The 17,913-nt window shown below is 41.4% G+C and overlaps 1 protein-coding gene across 1 annotated transcript in view; it reads left to right on the top strand.

The window, feature by feature from the left end:
- Window positions 1–17,913, top strand: part of phlpp2 (PH domain and leucine rich repeat protein phosphatase 2) — a 44,272-nt gene that overhangs the window by 385 nt on the left and 25,974 nt on the right. The window contains exons 2-3 of the mRNA XM_088992513.1: window positions 2,792–3,072; window positions 5,664–5,797. Of these exons, the coding sequence (XP_088848639.1) occupies window positions 2,792–3,072; window positions 5,664–5,797 (415 nt within the window). The remainder of the gene's footprint in view (window positions 1–2,791; window positions 3,073–5,663; window positions 5,798–17,913) is intronic.

The following is a 17,913-nucleotide window of genomic DNA, read 5'->3' as shown; positions in this document are numbered from 1 at the left end:
GACATTTGCAATTATGTCGCCCCTTTCCTTTTGCTTGTGCACTGGGTGACTTCTGAAACATGCCCTCGTTGCAAGGCGCCCGCTGTCTTACATGAGCAAAGTGCACGGGATACTCGTAACATTATGTAACGCTCTCAAATCTCCATGCCCCCTATGGTGGCGGGGGTGTTTCTGATGATTTATCCGTGTTTCGTTCAAATTGTGCCCTGAATTGCGGGCAATGTGCACAAGCATGTCACGCCAATTTAAAGGCAGGACGGCCAAGCACAGACCAATTAATTAGAAACACCTTTTCCATTGTGATTCGATAAAAACTAATAATCAGTTTGATGAACGCTGTCAGGTTGCAATTTGTTTTAAACGAGAATTCTCTTAACAGCGTGACCAGAACTGTGGTCGTAGTTAGGTGGTAAAATATAAGGCACATTTTTCATCTGAACATAAGCGCACCGCACAAAATAATTAAAATATTAGATGACTGTATTATTAAAGGTTGTAAATGGTAATTAGTGTCTTACTCGGTTTGTTTTTCTGGCAAGTATGTTTATTCTTACTGTGGTGATGATGTGCACCTAATGTTGTGGCCAGTGACATCATCCAATGATGACATCACTTTGTCAGCTCAAAAGGAATATTTTATGGTGGCTTGAAACTAAACTTACTTCACAATAAGGCAGTAGTTTGGCTGATTGTGAACAATTATTCTATGAAAAATAAAGGCTTCAAGCTGTTTTATCACCAATCGTAGTTAAACTCAAACAACACATAAAACAAAGGGACTTGTATAGCTTTGTTTTAGTTAAGTCAATTTAGCTAATGATAACAAATAATCCAAAATGCTACAGGTGGGCTCACCCTATCAGTCACAAAAGGTGAAGCAGCAAATATCCACCGACGACATAGCAATACTCATACTTATCCTTTGCATAAAAGGCTTTCTGATTCTGATTACTGCAGTTAAGTCATTTGTGAAACAAATGTATTTTCATTTTGCATTTGGAGTAGCTAGAGTAGCATATATTTCCACAATGTCTCATGAATTTGCTCATAGCTCGTAAGTCTGTCTCTGTGCAGCCCAGTCCCAAATTGGCCTAGGCCCGTTACTGGCCCGCGGACCCGTGGTTGGGGACTACTGTTATATAACATTATTATTGGTATGACCTCTATCTCGCATATTAAGGAGGTCCAATGTGTCGTGATGATCTGCCAATAGAACAAATGTCATCGGCGTAGGTCAGCGCACCAATCATGTGACTTGTAACTTGACAGCCTTGCCCATTGATATTGTGAGTAGGAGAGGCCAAGGAGCATCCTTGACAAACGGCAATAACGGCGTGTTGGTTTTTGCGTTTACGAGTGCACAGTCATGGTGCGGCTCCATGACACAAATTGGATGGCAGAGATGCGTTTTAAAAAGAACTATGCTCTGAACCTGGATAAATTTGTTGTACAAATTAAGTATTTGTATCAAGTAGTTGTCTCAAATGGTTTCACACTTCTGCTATGTAGGCATGTGGAATTGACCCTGTTTAAAGCAACGCTCCGTGGAAACAGGAGTTCCCAACATTCAAAAGGAAATTGCAACCCAGCATGTGTTTATAGTTCAAACCAACTCAACTCAACTGTATTTGTCGAACACTTTTAAACAGCCATTGTTGCATATATAGTGTTGTATATATATATATAAAAGCAATAAATGTATCAAAGGTGATAGAAACGGTCAAACTAAGATGAAGTCTAAGTCATACTGAGTCAAATGTCAAAGAATACAAGAGAGTTTTTGTTTATGTAGTGGAAACACATACCGCTCTTGGTACTGTTTCAAACTCCCAGATGGACACAATTAGCACAATCCCACAAAAAATACTACTACCATTACACACTTGAGAGACCTCCTGACCTCCAACCCAAGAAACCCTCACCTCAGAAATCTGAAATCCAAGTTAAATAGACAATATTGCAAATGTACTGACTTGCACCCATTTCCTACCCCCCATTTTAATATAACATTAAGAAAATCTGACTTCAAAGAAACATTTTTTTGAAAATGATTTGTTTTGGTACTGCTTTTGATCCTAAATCCTGAATGACATCATCTTAGGGATATCCCCCCAAACAAACATAACATGAAGGTTAAGTAATTAATAATTAAGAAAATGAACAGTGAACTCAAATGAACTGGTGTACCTTTTTCCTCTACTGTTACTTAAATGGGTACAATATTCAATATTTGGACCAATAACCACTCGATGCAGTCAATTTTTGGGTACAGTGGTTACCTGAGTTGTTTTTTTTTAATAATACGAACTATTATTTCGCAGATTTTCTTGCATAGGTTTGAAAGTTTGTGGTACGAATGTCGTATATAGAGGGCAAAAAATAGTGAACAATTCTACAAAAAAAAGAAGCTTCAAGCTCCTTCTAACCACTCCTTCAGATGGGCGAATGAATAGCATCATTGTTGCACTGTTCTGCTTCTACTTTTTAGTCAATAACATTTTAATATAAATGCCTGAGCAACATAAATCCACATATAATAAAAGTAATGCTCACAAGACTATATTCTTTATCCTCTACAATGAGTTTTGATGTTACTGAAGCTTCGTGAAGCACTAAGATGACTCCACCGATTTCATAATATCTATTATCGACAAGAATGGACTGCACCAGAAATAATAGCATGATGGCCATTGAGTTAAAGCACAAAATGTGGCAAAAACTGTTGAGATTCTATTTAATTCCATCATTACTTTGATTTTTAACATGTTCGTTGGCATATGCGCGCCCACAGCGTAACATGAAGCGAGTCGGGAGTCACGGCTGCATGACAAGAAAGACCAGATTTGGATCCCGGGAACGCGACTGGCTCAAGAGCGACACCCAGCGGGGTTGCGTGTGTCTGTACGGAGGCACAGTGGACCCCCAGATACCTGCCTCCGGACCCCAGGCCTCCTCCACTCCCCAGCCCGACATGCAGCTAGTACTCTGCTCCACCAGCACCACCGTGGAGGAGATGTGCGCTCAGCGGGACGGACAGGACCTCTATGTTCAACTGCACGGAGATCTTCTAAGGTAAAGTCGTATTTATCTTTCAGATGTTGGTGCGCAGTTATTTCTCTATGGGCTCATTTAAAATGGCAGATCGGCTGAGTGGCTCCACTTTGTCGTCCTGTGCTGATGCACTTAAATAACTTCTCTGCCTGCCGGTAAAATCTCCAAGGTTTATAATCAGGATCTTACTGAAATTGGATTTCAGTTGTCTGACTGCGATTCAGACTTCACGGTTAATCTTTGATAATCGAGGCTGTCCATGTTTTCTCTGGAAAGCTGGTTTCTAAATCTGCAAAAACAAATACATGATAAAGTATTTAAAACAACATTTCCTTAAACAGCATTTATACCCCAGTAAAAAACTATTCTACTGCTTTGCAAAATATCACATTAATGGCCAGTTAAAAGCCTTTTTCCAGCTAAAGATTCCACTCAAAATATTTTACAGTGTGTTTTCATTTTAAAATATATTTTTTTTACTGCAAATTCAACTCCTGTAACCACTGTACAATACCCTGCATACAGTAGTCTTAATTTGGTACCCGCAGTCATCCATTTAGAGCTTTGTCTATGTATTCATTGTATTTTTTTTTTTTTTACATTGAATCCTCAAAACTAAGTGTTATAACTTGTAAATATTCAGCCTAAAGGACAGCAAACACCATTTTTTTGTTTCCTAACTGACGTCAGAAAAACGTTTTACAGCATCTAAAATACCCAAAACACGCAAGCTGATATTTTAGTCAAATGCAAAACACCAATAAAAATGGCTTCAAATGTCCCAAAACTATTCAAAATGACTCCGGCGATGCCGAGTTTCAGAAGGTCCCGCCCCCTTGTTTGTGACGTCACGCAAGGACGTCTTGCCTTGCTCTAGAATCAAAACAATGGCTTCAGATTCGGAGAAGATACTTTCTTGTTACTCATCCAGTTATGAAAATGATTCAAATAGTTCTGTAGAGGAAAGCATACATGTTTGCAATCGATTGAAGAAGTCCTCCCATATCAATTCGAGCAGTCGGGACTCCAATGTAGCGTCCCAGAAAATGCACTAGATGGCGCCCAAGCTCCGTTGCAAATGAGCTGATTTGTCTGCTGGGAATTTGTGTCAGCGAATATCAAATAGTTGTCTTGGTACAACACACAACGATTCACCATCGTGTTATTTATGTGTTTTCCTTCTAATTTCGCCATCAACACGGATCAACACGAATTTTTCAGACCAAACAAAGTACCCAAAATGCATTGTGTGTCGCTTTCTCAGTCAGGGGCGTTCCAGACGTGACGTCACGTCAGGCATCGTCATCAACTCGAAAACAAGACTTCCTGAATATTCAGTGCGAGTCTTAAAACGTAAAATATAGCTATATACTGTGGAATCTTTGTAAAATACGCTCAGTAGAAGTCATTTGAAGTGATTTTAAGAGCCATCCTGGTCATTTTTCTATTTCTGGGGCTTCTCCAAGCCTGGCAATGCCAACCGGTCAGTCCCAGGCCAATCTCTGATTTCCTCCCACTCGGTCATGCCCAAAACGTTTTCCAAAAAGAAGACTCCCAGAATTCTGTTTGACCTCCTCTCAGAGAGTGACAGAGAGGGCACACAAGGACAAGTGGCTTATTAAAGCAGCCTGACTAATACATTGAGGTCAGAAGCCTCATCCATCTTCGCTTTGTGTATACGAGCTTCAAGAACAGGGCCCCGTGTCACTTTTGAGGACTATAAAATTTCCACTCGGCCCCCAAATCTGTCTTAAAATGCATTTAATATTCATTTCCATTTGAATAAATCACGCTTTTCCCACGACCTTTCTTGTAGGATAATTAAAGCTGCAGGAAAATGTCAATTTTGAGCTTGCGCTTGTTCAGACACATGAGGTACCCTTACTTCATCATAAATTCTACTTTTACAAAGATCACAATGTGCAATTTGGATACACATCGTCACAGAGAAATATATATTTCACATTATATTTATGATTGCAATTGTGATTACCATATTTATTGGGAGTTTGGATTAAAAAAGTCAAAGACAACCAAGCATACGCGCTCACGAGCTCACCTTGGGACAATTTTAGAGTGTTCCATAAACCTGTCGTCCATGTTTTTGGAATGTGGGAGGAAACTGCAATACCCAGGGGAAAGCCACGCAGGCATGTGGAAAACATGCAAACTCCTCACAGGAAAGCCTGAATAAACCCATGCACATCTGCACTGTGAGGCGGACGTGCTAACGGTTGCTAACCTGTCGTCCACTGTTCCCAACCATGAAAGTACATTACAGTCTAAAGTATAACATTTGAATATAAAAGTGTTATTTCAATTAAAACATCAATGTTGTCTGTTTTGTCAATCTCAGCTGGGCCTTTGCCGGGTGGTGTGGATGTTTCATGGTTTTTTTTTTGTTTTGCTTTCCACTTGTGCAAATATTGCTCTTTCTATTGAAAAGCATTACACCATGAAAATAAACATCTTCCCATACTCTCTGAAACACAAAGTGCTGCTCCCTGTGCGATATTGAGCTCACTCTCCTCATAATACTCCCCCCCCAAAAAAAAACCTCTGCGAGTTTATTGTATTTACGATTCCTGTTGTCATCCTGCTTTGTGCCACAGGAGGCTGGAGCCTACCGAGCGTCCTCTCCAGATGCTTTACGACTATCTGGCTATTATGGGCTACGCCGACCCGGTGCGAGTGCAGCAGGAGGCTGCAAATTCAGACCTCAGCTGCTTGATCCGTTTCTACAGCGGTGAGTACCAACCCACGGAGCCCATCATCATGGCTGTCATCATCATCCATCTTCATTGTCTACTCATGATAGCGGTCCCGTTTCCGAGTAAGGTTGAGTGACGTCACTCCCTTGTGGCGGGCTTTGTCATTGTTGTAATTAGAAAGGCATAATTCCCGATTTTGTTGTTTCATACGTGGGGGTGCCAATGGGGCGCTGGGCAGACCTATGGCTGTGATTTTTCCCTTGCACGAGGGGGCAGTATTTCCATGTTGGCGCTTTGTTCCAGCTTCAATTGTTGTTGGAGCACTACGTGGACCAAACTGGATGTACTGCATTATATTTTGGACTGCCGCCCTCATTTCGGGCTTGTGTAGCTCCAGACCCATATAATTTAGGAATTGACTATATAGCTGACAATCTAGCTAACTATCTAGCTAGCAATCTCGCTAGCTAGTATCTATTTGCTATCTATTTGCTAACTATATGCTATCTATTTGCTAGCTATTAGATACCTGGCAATCTAGCTGGCTATACAGCTGGCTATCTCGCTAGCTAGTATCTGTTTGCTAGCTATTAGATAGCTGGCTAGCTAGCTGGCTACCTAGCTAGCTATCTAGTTAACTAGCTATTAGCTATCTATTAGCTAGCTAGTTTTCTATCTATGTATTTGAGTTATTCCGGGTTGAGTTAACGCTGGTGCGTGTGGCTGCCGCTGCTCACCCACAGAAAAACGTATCCTGTGACTGTGAAGTGACCTTGACAGTTTTGAAAGGCGCTTATAAATGAAATGTATATAATATTTTTTGTGTTTATTATATTGAAGTCACCACTCCTTAGGTCACATATGCAGTACTATGTCATATTTATAAGGTAAATCAGTTAATTCCCCCAACGGCGATAACATGTTTTTAACCAATCACCTTCATTAGCATTTCAACTGTTGTGTAGGTCTAAAATATTTACTTTTCTATTTACACAGTGCATTTTTTTGTATGAAAGTCTTCCTATTTCTTTTATATTTTTAATGCACATCTATTTAGATACAGGAAATGCTGTTGCTGCTGATTCAGTACAATTCGAATTTTTTTTTTTTTTCTACATACGCAAGTAAATGTATTACTGTATATCATCAAATTTAAACCTACATGATTGACCCAGTGCATTTCAATGAAGAGCCGCCAATGTGAACTCTTTAACCTTCTGTTAAAGGTAATTTTTGGTGTATTATTGACTGTAGTGAATATGAGTGAATATGACTCGAATTAATGCATTTTTTTAATGCTCATATTTTTGTGCAAGGGCGGCCCGGTAGTCGAGTGGTTAGCACACGGCTTCACAGTGCAGAGGTCGCCGGTTCGCGTCCCGGTCCGGCCTCCCTGTGTGGAGTTTGCATGTTCTCCCCGGACCCGCGTGGGTTTTCTCCGGGTCCTCCGGTTTCCTCCCACACTCCAAAAACATGCATGGCAGGCAGATTGACCACTCCAAATTGTCCATAGGTGTGAGTGTGAGAGTGACTGTTGTATGTCTTTGTGTGCCCTGCGATTGGCTGGCAACCAATTCAGGGTGTCCCCCGCCTCGTGCCCGAAGACAGCTGAGATAGGCTCCAGCAACCCCCGCGACCCTAATGAGGAATAAGCGGTACGGAAAATGAGATGAGATGAGATTTTTGTGCAAATGCGAATCGGAAGTTGAAGCTCGACTGAGTCCCATTTTTTTAATTCATTTTCTATCCATTCATTTTCTAAACCACTAATTCGTTTTCTTGTCAAAATTGTGTCTTTAAAAAAAAAAAAAAAAAAAAAAAATACACTCTATAGTCTACTTAAAAAATAATTTTATTGATGTGATTGTATAGACTCATTGTGTGTGCAATTGGGCCACCGGATAGCAGTATAACTCAGCCATGTAGCTAAAAATGAAGAAAACCTTCAAACCTACTTTTACTTAAGTCGAAGTCAAAGTCAAAGTCAGCTTTATTGTCAAACGTGCTAATATGCATGACATACAGCACAAATGAAATTAATGTCCTCTCGGACCCAGCGTGCAAGACATGCAAGGCATTTATAACGTGGCTAAAGACGTACAATTGACAACAGACAATACTTGTAATTTCTGTATGTAAAGTGAGGTAGTGTCGTCTGGAAAGTGAGGCAGTGACGTATGTAAAGTGGGGTAGTGACATATGTAAAGTGAGGAAGTGACGTACATAAAGTGACGTAATGTCGTAATTGCAAAAACAAACAACAAGAAAGGGTTGAAGTGAGGTCTTGCAGAAAAAAATGAGAAAGAACAAAAAAATAGAGTTCAGGATGATCGTACAGCATGTAGGGTGTACTCAGAGTTCCGCGAGTGTGGCAGTGGGAAGGGGCAGGCTGGGCAGGGCTGGGAGGGAGTTGAGTCTCCGGACTGCCTGGTGGCAGAAACTGTCCTTGAGCCTGCTGGTCTTGGCTCGGAGACTCTGCAGTCTCCTACCCGATGGCAGCAGGCTGAAGAGGCTGTGGGAGGGGTGTGTGGGATCGCCAGCGATCCTGATGGCTCTGCGGGTGAGGCGGGTGTTGTAGATGTCCTGAAGGGGGGGGAGAGAGACACCGATGATCTTCTCAGCTGTCCTCACGATGCGCTGCAGAGTCTTACGGCAGGACACGGTGCAGGCGCCGTACCACACGGTGATACAGCTGGTCAGGATGCTCTCGATGGTACCGCGGTAGAAGGAGGTCGTGATGGGGGTCGGGGCTCCAACTCTTTTAAGCTTGCGGAGGAAGTACATGCGCTGGTGGGATCTCTTGGTGATTGATGCTGTGTTGTGGCTCCAGGACAGGTCTTCGGATATGTGCACTCCCAGGAACTTGGTGCTGCTCACTCTCTCCACTGCAGCACCGTCGATGGTTAGTGGAGCATGCTGGGGGCGCACTCTCCTGAAGTCCACAACAATCTCCTTCGTCTTCTCCACATTCAGACGGAGATTGTTGTCCTTGCACCACGTGGCCAGGCGGCTGACCTCGTCCCTGTAGGCTGTCTCCTCGTCGTTGTTGATGAGGCCCACCACAGTCGTGTCATCCGCAAACTTTATGAAGAGGTTGGAGCTGGGTGATGATGGTGAGCAGTCGTGCGTGAGCAGAGTGAAGAGGAGGGGGCTCAGCACACACCCCTGGGGGGCCCCTGTGTTCAGCGTGATGGTGCTGGAAGTGTTGTCGCCAACTCTGACTGCCTGTGGTCTCCCCGTCAGGAAGTCCAGCAGCCAGTTGCACAGGGAGGTGCTGATCCCCAGTTTGCTCAGTTTATCGGTGAGCTGTTGGGGGATGATTGTGTTGAATGCTGAGCTGAAGTCGATGAACAGCATTCTGACGTAGGAGTCTCTGGTCTCCAGGTGGGTGAGCGCTGTGTGGAGAGCAGTGGAGATGGCATCATCGGTAGAGCGGTTGAATACTCCATACACTGGAGTAATATTACTGATTTCCTGCAGAGGATGAATAGTATTTCTCTCTGAGTATTGTGAAATTGTCTGTCCTCATGTGTCACGACACTTTTTGTGTCCATATGGTCATTGATTAGAGCTTTCTACATATGCTGTAGGTATAGCCCATCTATAGTGTGATGGACAGAGTGGTGCAGTATTTATCTTTGCTTTATGCTTCGTTTGACAGTAAACTTCAATTTGGGGTGGGGGAAAACACCTTTATTTGAAGAATGGTTTGTCATCTGCTTGTTGGAAAGTGATTTACAAGGCCACCATGGAGCCCTCTGATCTTGGGTTTTTATTCCATGCAAGTCAGATGACTTGCATTTCAAAAAACTCAGAAAATCAGGTGACTCTTATCTCAAGGTTCCACTGTCAGAGCTCTTCTCCGGGGGCTCGGCATTTTCATGTATTATTTTTATTATGATGTTAAATCTCCTGACTTCCTCCCATCCTCATGGTCATAATTGATGAAGAACATCATGCAGAGCCTCCCCCGCGTGCTCCTGCTGGGGTGCTCTGATGAGATGAAAACAAACAGTAATGATGGCTCAAAGCTGACTTCATCAAAATCAACCAAGAGAAAACAAAGGCAAGGGACCCGTGGGCCAACGATTGCGTGGGTCAGCCCCACTCCGTGCAGCTGTAGGGAATTGGGACCGCGGACTGCTGTCATCTCTGGCGCCGGTCCGTTTGGGCTGTGTCCCTGCTCGGACCACATGGTCGAGACCCACCGCCATGATGAGTCATTTGGGAGAGGTAAGAAAGCAGCACATAAAGATATTGATTTGGTTTCCAATCGAAGTGTCAGTGTTTAATAAGTCACATGGTTGACATATTACGGACACCCCAGCGCATACTTATTTGTTTTTATTACTCTGGCCCACTTGTGCTTGGATGGACTGGAACTTCTCCTATCCTGTTCTATTTTCAAGATTATCATTATAGTGAACTTCATCAATGGAGATATAGGTATCAGAGCATCCCCATGATGTAGAGAGACTATCTTAAAAAAAGAGTTGAAAAAATGAATCAACCTTCCACACGTTTGTGTAAGCTCTGTCGTACAGGAGTGGTCCATCAATGAAAAGGTTTCTTCAGCCGTCATCTGTACTTCTTTGAAGGTGTTGGATGTAAAATAAGCGATTTTCATAAAACAAACGTCCGACACCTTCCATGAAGTACAGATGACGGCTGAAGAAACCTTTTCATCGATCTTCCACACGTTTTAAACACTTACATTTATTGAAACGTAATCTGCTGCTGAATGACTGTAACACAAATCAATACCACCAAGCAGAAAGCGGATGTACATTTTCAACTTGATATTGAAGTGGATGAGATTCGCAAGCAATAAAGGAATGCATGTTAGGGTAAAAGTGAGGTCGAAAGAGAATGGCCTCAAGCGTGCAAGTCGAATCCCATCATTTCCTGACAGTTCCTCTTAATGGTTTGTGTCTTTGAGGGAGTTTTTCTTTGGCCTCATTATGTTCCCCTCTCTTTCTGAAGACCTACAGACTTTCCTCCATAGAAACAGACAAACAAGTAGAGAAAACTATATCATACTGATTCTTGCAATATTTTGTAGTCATCTCGAAAGACTGCAAGTTTTTGTTCTCCCAGTTCAGGATGGGCACGAATCCATCACTTTTCTGAATAGAATAGATCCTTCCTCGCAAACATTCTGAAATTCTCCATAAAATTGTGTTTTGAGACAGCGTAAAGTGGAAGTCAAAAGTGGTTCTTTGTGTGCACCTCCTGGAGTTTAAACACAGTATTCTGATTAATACAGGCGTTCCCCAATTTAGGAACAAGATACAGTAAAGTCTCGTTATATCGATATTCAAGGGAGTCCGAAAAAATATCGATATAACCGGGACTATCGATATATCCGACCCTCTTTGCATGTAATTTTCTCCGTGCGTGCATATAAATAGTATCGATATAACCGGGACTATCGATATATCGATATAATAACGAGACTTTACTGTATGTTCTGAACGGTCGTTCATAAGGTGAATTTGTTCGGAAGTTGATTCTGTGCTATGTTTTGTATTGAATGTATGTTTACGGCTTATACAGTAGAAGTATGTTCAAGGGTATGTCAATGTTTAAGGCTTGTATAAGTACCCTGTATTGGTTTGTACTGAAAAACAAGTCAGTACAAATCAATCACTTTTCTAACACTGTATTGAATGGTTATGTAGTCCTAAAACTCAATATTCTGTGGGTCCTGGAATTCGAGTGACAATAACAAAAGCCCTGACACTGTGGACACATTCTTGCACGTCTGGCAGTGAATGAGTTAATGAATCACTGGTTTTCATATAATAAATAGTTTTATAAAATAATGACTGTTATTGTGGTTTACATCGGACAATTTGACATTTTTGTTCGGACTTTAGCAAGCATTATTGCATTTGACATGCTTGATTTGCTTTGGCAGGCCGCATAAAATAACGTGGCGGCCAGATTTGGCCTTGACTTTGACACCTTTGTTCCAAGATGACAAAATGATTGGTGTTCAGCCTTAGATATCAGCTGAAAGTGCACCAGTGGTGGTTTATCGAAAGGTCTTTTGTCATTTAAATTTAGCTTGAAACAATACAGTTATACTCAATTTGTAAATATATTCTGTTGTGTATGAGTGACCGTATATGACTACCTCAGCGGGCATCCATTTTGGCCCTATACTGCCTCTGCTATCCACTCAACTTCCCTCGGGCTCACATTGCAAATGTCACAAAACCAAACCCAGAAAGCAAGTTCGCTGTGACGTTCAGAATGTGAGCACTTTCATGTCATTTTGTGTCGACAGGAGAGGGCGATAAGAGGGCAAAATGTCAGTCCCTCAAGATGGATGAAAACTAATGGGTTGATCTGCTCGATTCTTTTTACACGAATCCATGATTGAAATGGAGATGCATAGAACGTGTTGAAAACAAAATGTTCCCCTCCCACAAAAAAAATAATTATAATAATAATAATACTGACATAGTGTGGGTGCAAATTATGAACCGCAATTCACGTTGTAAAGCCAAATCCATGAGGTATAAAGTAGCGGTTTTCCTGTTATGTGAACATCAAGTGTCATGTCATTGTAGCCCTCCACCCTGTTGCTGTTTATGCATCCACTTCCCCTTTTAATAATTTGACATTACGTTTTAAGCCTCGCCGCTCGCCGCGTGAAGTCACATGTCAACGACTATCCCGCCGAGCGAAGGCCGCGCTCGCCTCCAATGTGTCACTTTTCCTCACTCTTCCACTGCGGTTGGGTGGGGATTTCGCACAGGGTGACAATTAGTCTGCCGGGCCCCCATCAGTCATCGCACTCTCGTCACCGACGCGGCATACGCTCTTGAAATCAGCGTTGCACAACATCCACCGACATTTCACCCGCTTTAACCCTCATGGAGTCAACTTTATTTGCGGTCATGGAGCAGGAGGTGGAGGTTTACTAGCTTAGACTGGACTTTGATTTGGGCAATAAGCCTATTTCCATAGAAAGTAATAACACTTCCTACCTTGCGGGACAACACTTTTTTGAGATTTGTTGGCTCTTTATGGTTAGGATGTGTGGTGTAAGGCTACTAATGATTTTCAGATGTGATGACAGAATCAGGCAAGAAGCAAGCATGTGTAAATATCAATCTTATTTGCGCATGAAATAATAGATGCAACAAGTGTTTCCCAAGCTCGATTTAGCCAAGGCACATTCACATTTTACATCACAACTAATAAGAACATTTTGCACACTCGCAGAAACATTGTGAGTCCTATCAATATTTTTCTCTGATATTTGTGCACAATAGTAAACTGACTGGCATATTACATGTTTTTAGTGAGGCAAAGCTGTCAAGCAGTTGACTCGTGCGCACCAAGATAGTTAGGGCTGAACAATTTTAAAATCATCTCACTGCAAAGTTTGGATGGGATTGGCCTTTATTAGTCTCACAGTTGAGAAATGTACATTTCACAACAGCAAGGTGATGAAATTAAGAGGAAAGGAAATGAAGAAGTAGAAAAAAAACAAACAGGACATGCTGTAAAGGCAGCTACTCTTGCGGCACCATCTTGAAGTCAAAACCCCAAAAAATAGACAACAAATAATGTGACAACAGAAAAAACACAGACAGTCATTCAATCTTCAGCACTTTCTGCACCCTCTTTGTTGTATGAAGCAGTTATAGATGAAAGAAGAGAGGATCAAAGTGTCTTTTTCACCAGTGTATCAAGGATGTCATGGTGAAAGGTGCACGTCTGCTACAAGCCAAATATTGAACGCAAACACGAAGCTGTAGCATCCATTGACGAAAAGAGATTGTCTCACATCTCTTGTCCCATTTAAATCCGCTTCAATTCCAAGCCGCAACAGGAGCGCATCGACGCTCCTCAAGCCATGCATCCATCCAAAAAAGCACAATCGCCCCATAACTGTCCTGCGATGACAGTCAAATAGCATCGACATTCCTCCCAAATCAAAAACAGTGCTGGCATATTCGTGACTGCTCAGCAGAGTCTCCTCCTTGATCAATGTCATGGCCAAAAATAGAGAAAAGAAATCAGTACCCATTCCATGCGAGGCACAACAACTCAAAGTGAAAAGAAAACACAAACACAAAAAAAAAAAACAAGGATCGTAAGAGCACTTGCTGATGGCTGCCTACTTGGGCGCCATCTAGGACTTCTTTATTTGTCCAACAATATGACAATATCCAGTGTCTGACACTCATGGCAAAAAGTTAGCGGACACCCGGGCAGACAACTGAAAAGTTGCCTGCCCCATATTTCACAACTTGAAATACAATAAGACAACTAATCGCAAAAATAAAAAATACAAATGTTGCGAAGTATGAAGGATTTTTTAATTAAGGAAGTACCTACCACAAATGCTCCCTTGCTTAATTTATGATAAATATCCCTTGCTGAAGATTGATTTTGCTGCAGTTGTCGTTTGTCGTTATGGTGCACAATGCAATGTTTGCATTGCGTTGTCTGCTCAAAGCCACGTGGACTCCTCTTTCTAAGCGGCTTTCAAAGCACCCAAGTACACTTTTCAGTCCCGGTGTAGTCCGAAGCACGAAAGGGGCTTCTGATTGGCTGCCGGTGCCGAGTATGCCAAATTGCCAAACGAACGTTTGTTTGCTTGTAGCTTTTGCTTTATTGAATAAAACAAATGTTTGATTTGAAACCCATTTTTTTTTTCTCGTATAAGTTGTCGTTTTGAAAGTTGTACGCCCGACGTAAAAGTTGTACGCCCCGGGCCTCCGGGCAGACGTTATTTCAAACACTGCAATATCGATTTAATATGCAATTAATTTTACAAGATCCTCTTCCAATGTTTTTTAAACGCAACCAATAAATAAAGCCGTGAATGGATAAGTCCGTCCCTGCATGTTTTTGGAGGTTCTTGTGAAATAGAGAACCAGATGGAGCTAGAGCTAGACCTTGTGCTTGGCGTGAGTTGACAGCTGAAAAGATATAGTTTACATCATGGTGAAAACTATAACATTAATATGAACGGCTACAATTTTGATATCCTGTTTCAGGTTCAACTACATGTTACAGGTTATTACTCCTATCACTGCAAATGTTTTTTTTTTCATATTAGATTAACCCTTTCATGCACCCTGTCATCTGACGTGATAAACTGTCCATTCTAGTAACCGCTGTCCCTAAAAGGATTAAACTGATTTTTTTTCCATAACTTGATTATAATTCAGCTACTAGTTCGATCTGTGACATCTCAGGAGGCAGGCAAAATCTTGATCATTGTTTTCCAAAGTGCAATCATATATTTTAAAATGTATGTACCACAACTGCTCCTACCTATTTTCATGAAACCTCCCCAAAAATTATCAATGTACTTTCATGGTAGACAGAAATCGGAATGTTTACTGATGCGAGGCTATAATTAGATCAATGAATCAAAGATATAAGTAGCTGTCGCGTGGCATAACATTTTGTCAAATTGTTTCATCTAGTAAAGCAGCAACAAAAATGTGTCTTATGAAGGTGAAAAAAAGGAGACATTTCTCATCCGAATGCATTCATAAATATTGTGGAGGATAGTCGGATGATTAGAGTTAATGGCCTTTGGATGAAAGCTCTTTTGGCCTTGCATCAGGTTTTAAAGGCTAAGAAAGCAAGAGAAGAGGGCCCAGGCGAGGCTCCTCATCACCGAGATGAGTTTACGGCTCTCTGCAGAGTTGTTGCTGTGTGTGTGAGATGCTGAGCAGTTGGTGCAGTGTGCCGTAGGTGTTTGTTTGTACACTCTCCACAGAGCCCCACTAATAAAGTGAGAGGTGAAGGTGGCTGGATTGTTTTTTTTTTTTTTTTTGGTCACACAACTCTACAGCAATTCTCAAATTTTATGAGTGTGGGTCTCCAGCCAAAACAAAAAACATAAATAAAGATTTAAAATGCATTTTGATACATGGGGTGCGGGTTGGGGGGGCCATCACATTCAAGAAACGCTAAATTACATAGTGTTAGGTTAAAATATTACAGGCTAATATTTTACGGTTATCTTTAAAATTGGAAATATTATGAACGGAATTAAATATTTACATTATTGTGCAACGTTGTAACCTAACAATTGCCATGTTCGTTGTGAGAGAGATCACCAAAGAAGCCGGCAAGTTACTCACAGATGATTTATTCCTAACAATTTGATCTAATGCAGAATTCTGGGTCTCAGCTCCCTGACACAGAAAATATTCGAGTGCCCCAAATCAGTAAGAGAGACGAAAAACGAAGACTTAGACTGAGCAGCCCAGATTTAAAGTTATACCACATGCATATTCAAATTTGGCTCAAACAAAAAAATCGGCAGTGGATTGGATCCCTCTCATCTGATGTCGTCATCCTTTTGGCGGAGACGTCTCAAGTTGCCTTTGCCAAGATAGCGTTGGTTTATGTTGTAACCCTTCGCCTCCTTCCTTCAGCCTCGGTCAGGTCGTAACCTTTCCTCTCCTTTGGGTGATATGAATCAGCGGACCCCTCGACTCCCTCGTGCCTGCAAAAATACAACTGCGACACACATTCCACATCTGCTCCCTCATCCATCCACTGGAAACAAAGCACCATTGCTTATTAACTCACACTGATTAACTCACTATTTTAATGTTCATCCTATGTTTAAAAATGGCTAACTAAATGTATTTATTTCCTTCAATAGAAACAAATGGAGAGCTTGTTCTTACTATAAGTGACCCAGTCAGCTGCCGTAATGATAATCAAGTACATTTTTTTGGGGGGGGGTAAATACGCAGAAAGGGTTCAGTTGCTTGTAGTATTAAGTTCATCCTGTCTACTTGATATCTAATTTCAAACAGATGCTTTACTTACAGACAGTGTATTGTAGGTGTTCAAATACTTCCACCTTCGTCAGAGTGTCACGGATGGAGGGTTCAGTTGCTGTTACATGCAGAGCTGGATCGCTTCTATGAGATCGAGTTATTGAGCTGTTGCCCACCCCAATAGTTTGGACAAATCCTATTTGCCTTTAACACCGTTTGCCGAAAGCTGGTGAACTTAACTAGAAAGACAAAAAATAAGGATTTACATTAACTTTGAATTAGCTTGAGTGTGCTTCAAAAAGTTGAACTTAAACTCATTCACTGACATTCACAAATTTATTCGGCAATTGAAAATATGACAGAGTGCCAGTCTCGAATTTGTTCAGGTTATGTTTTTTTCTTGCTTGGGTGCCGATAAAGCCCTGGCCATGGCATCTGGCAATGTTTTTTTTTCTTCCAGAAGGGGGCAGCTTTTCCCTTTTTTCTATCCTAGCACTTTATTCCAGCTTCAGCTGTGCTTAAAGTGCTATATAAACCAATGTGTATGTATTGTATTGTATTGTACTTTGTACGGCTGCCCTCATTTCAAGCTCATATAACTCCAGACCAATATAATTTATGAATTAACTCTTTTTTGTTGATGAAAGAAGAGAGTCTAAGGTTTCTTATGCTGCATTGAATGTTTATGTAGTCCTAAAACTCAATATGCTATGGGTCCTGGAATTCGAGTGGCAATGACAAAAACCCTGGCACTGGAGTGGATTTTTGCACGTCTGGCAATGAATGAGTTAAAGTGGCCTTTTCATCCTTCCATTTTTATCTATGTAGCGACCAGACAAATAACTTGATTTTAGAGGGTTTTATAGTGGCATTTTTATTGCTTTTTATTTTTGTTATGCAATGCAAAAACATTAATAAAAAAACACACCAAAAGTGATCTTTCTACTTAAAACTCCCCAATATGATAAAGAAATAACAATAAACCCCCAAAATAGCATTCATTCATCCAGCTCTATAGTGACATGAATGAAGAGTTGCTACTGTAAAATACGCCTGGCGCACAGTTTGTTGTTAAAAGCTCTTTTGCTCAGTCATAATCACTTTTGCTGGCATAGAAAGAAAGACAAGCGTTCCTTACAGTTGGACGTCCTTGATGAGGGAAAGTGAAGAAGGATGGAAAGAAGGATGTTTGCCAATCATAACCGCTGAGTGGCAAGCGTAACACAAGACATTTAGAAGAATATTACGGAAAGGTGATGGAGCGTTAATTCTGTACCCTTTACGTCCTTGTCCCATGGACTACTGGTATCCAGCACTGTAGTTGATGGGTGTGTCTTACTAGTAACATTTTTTTCCATCACTAGTGCCACTAAACA

The sequence above is a fragment of the Hippocampus bargibanti genome, linkage group LG03 (genome assembly GCF_051943395.1).
Source record: "Hippocampus bargibanti isolate YZ-2025 linkage group LG03, ASM5194339v1, whole genome shotgun sequence".
NCBI lineage: Eukaryota > Metazoa > Chordata > Actinopteri > Syngnathiformes > Syngnathidae > Hippocampus > Hippocampus bargibanti.
This window is presented reverse-complemented; position numbering and strand designations above follow the sequence as displayed.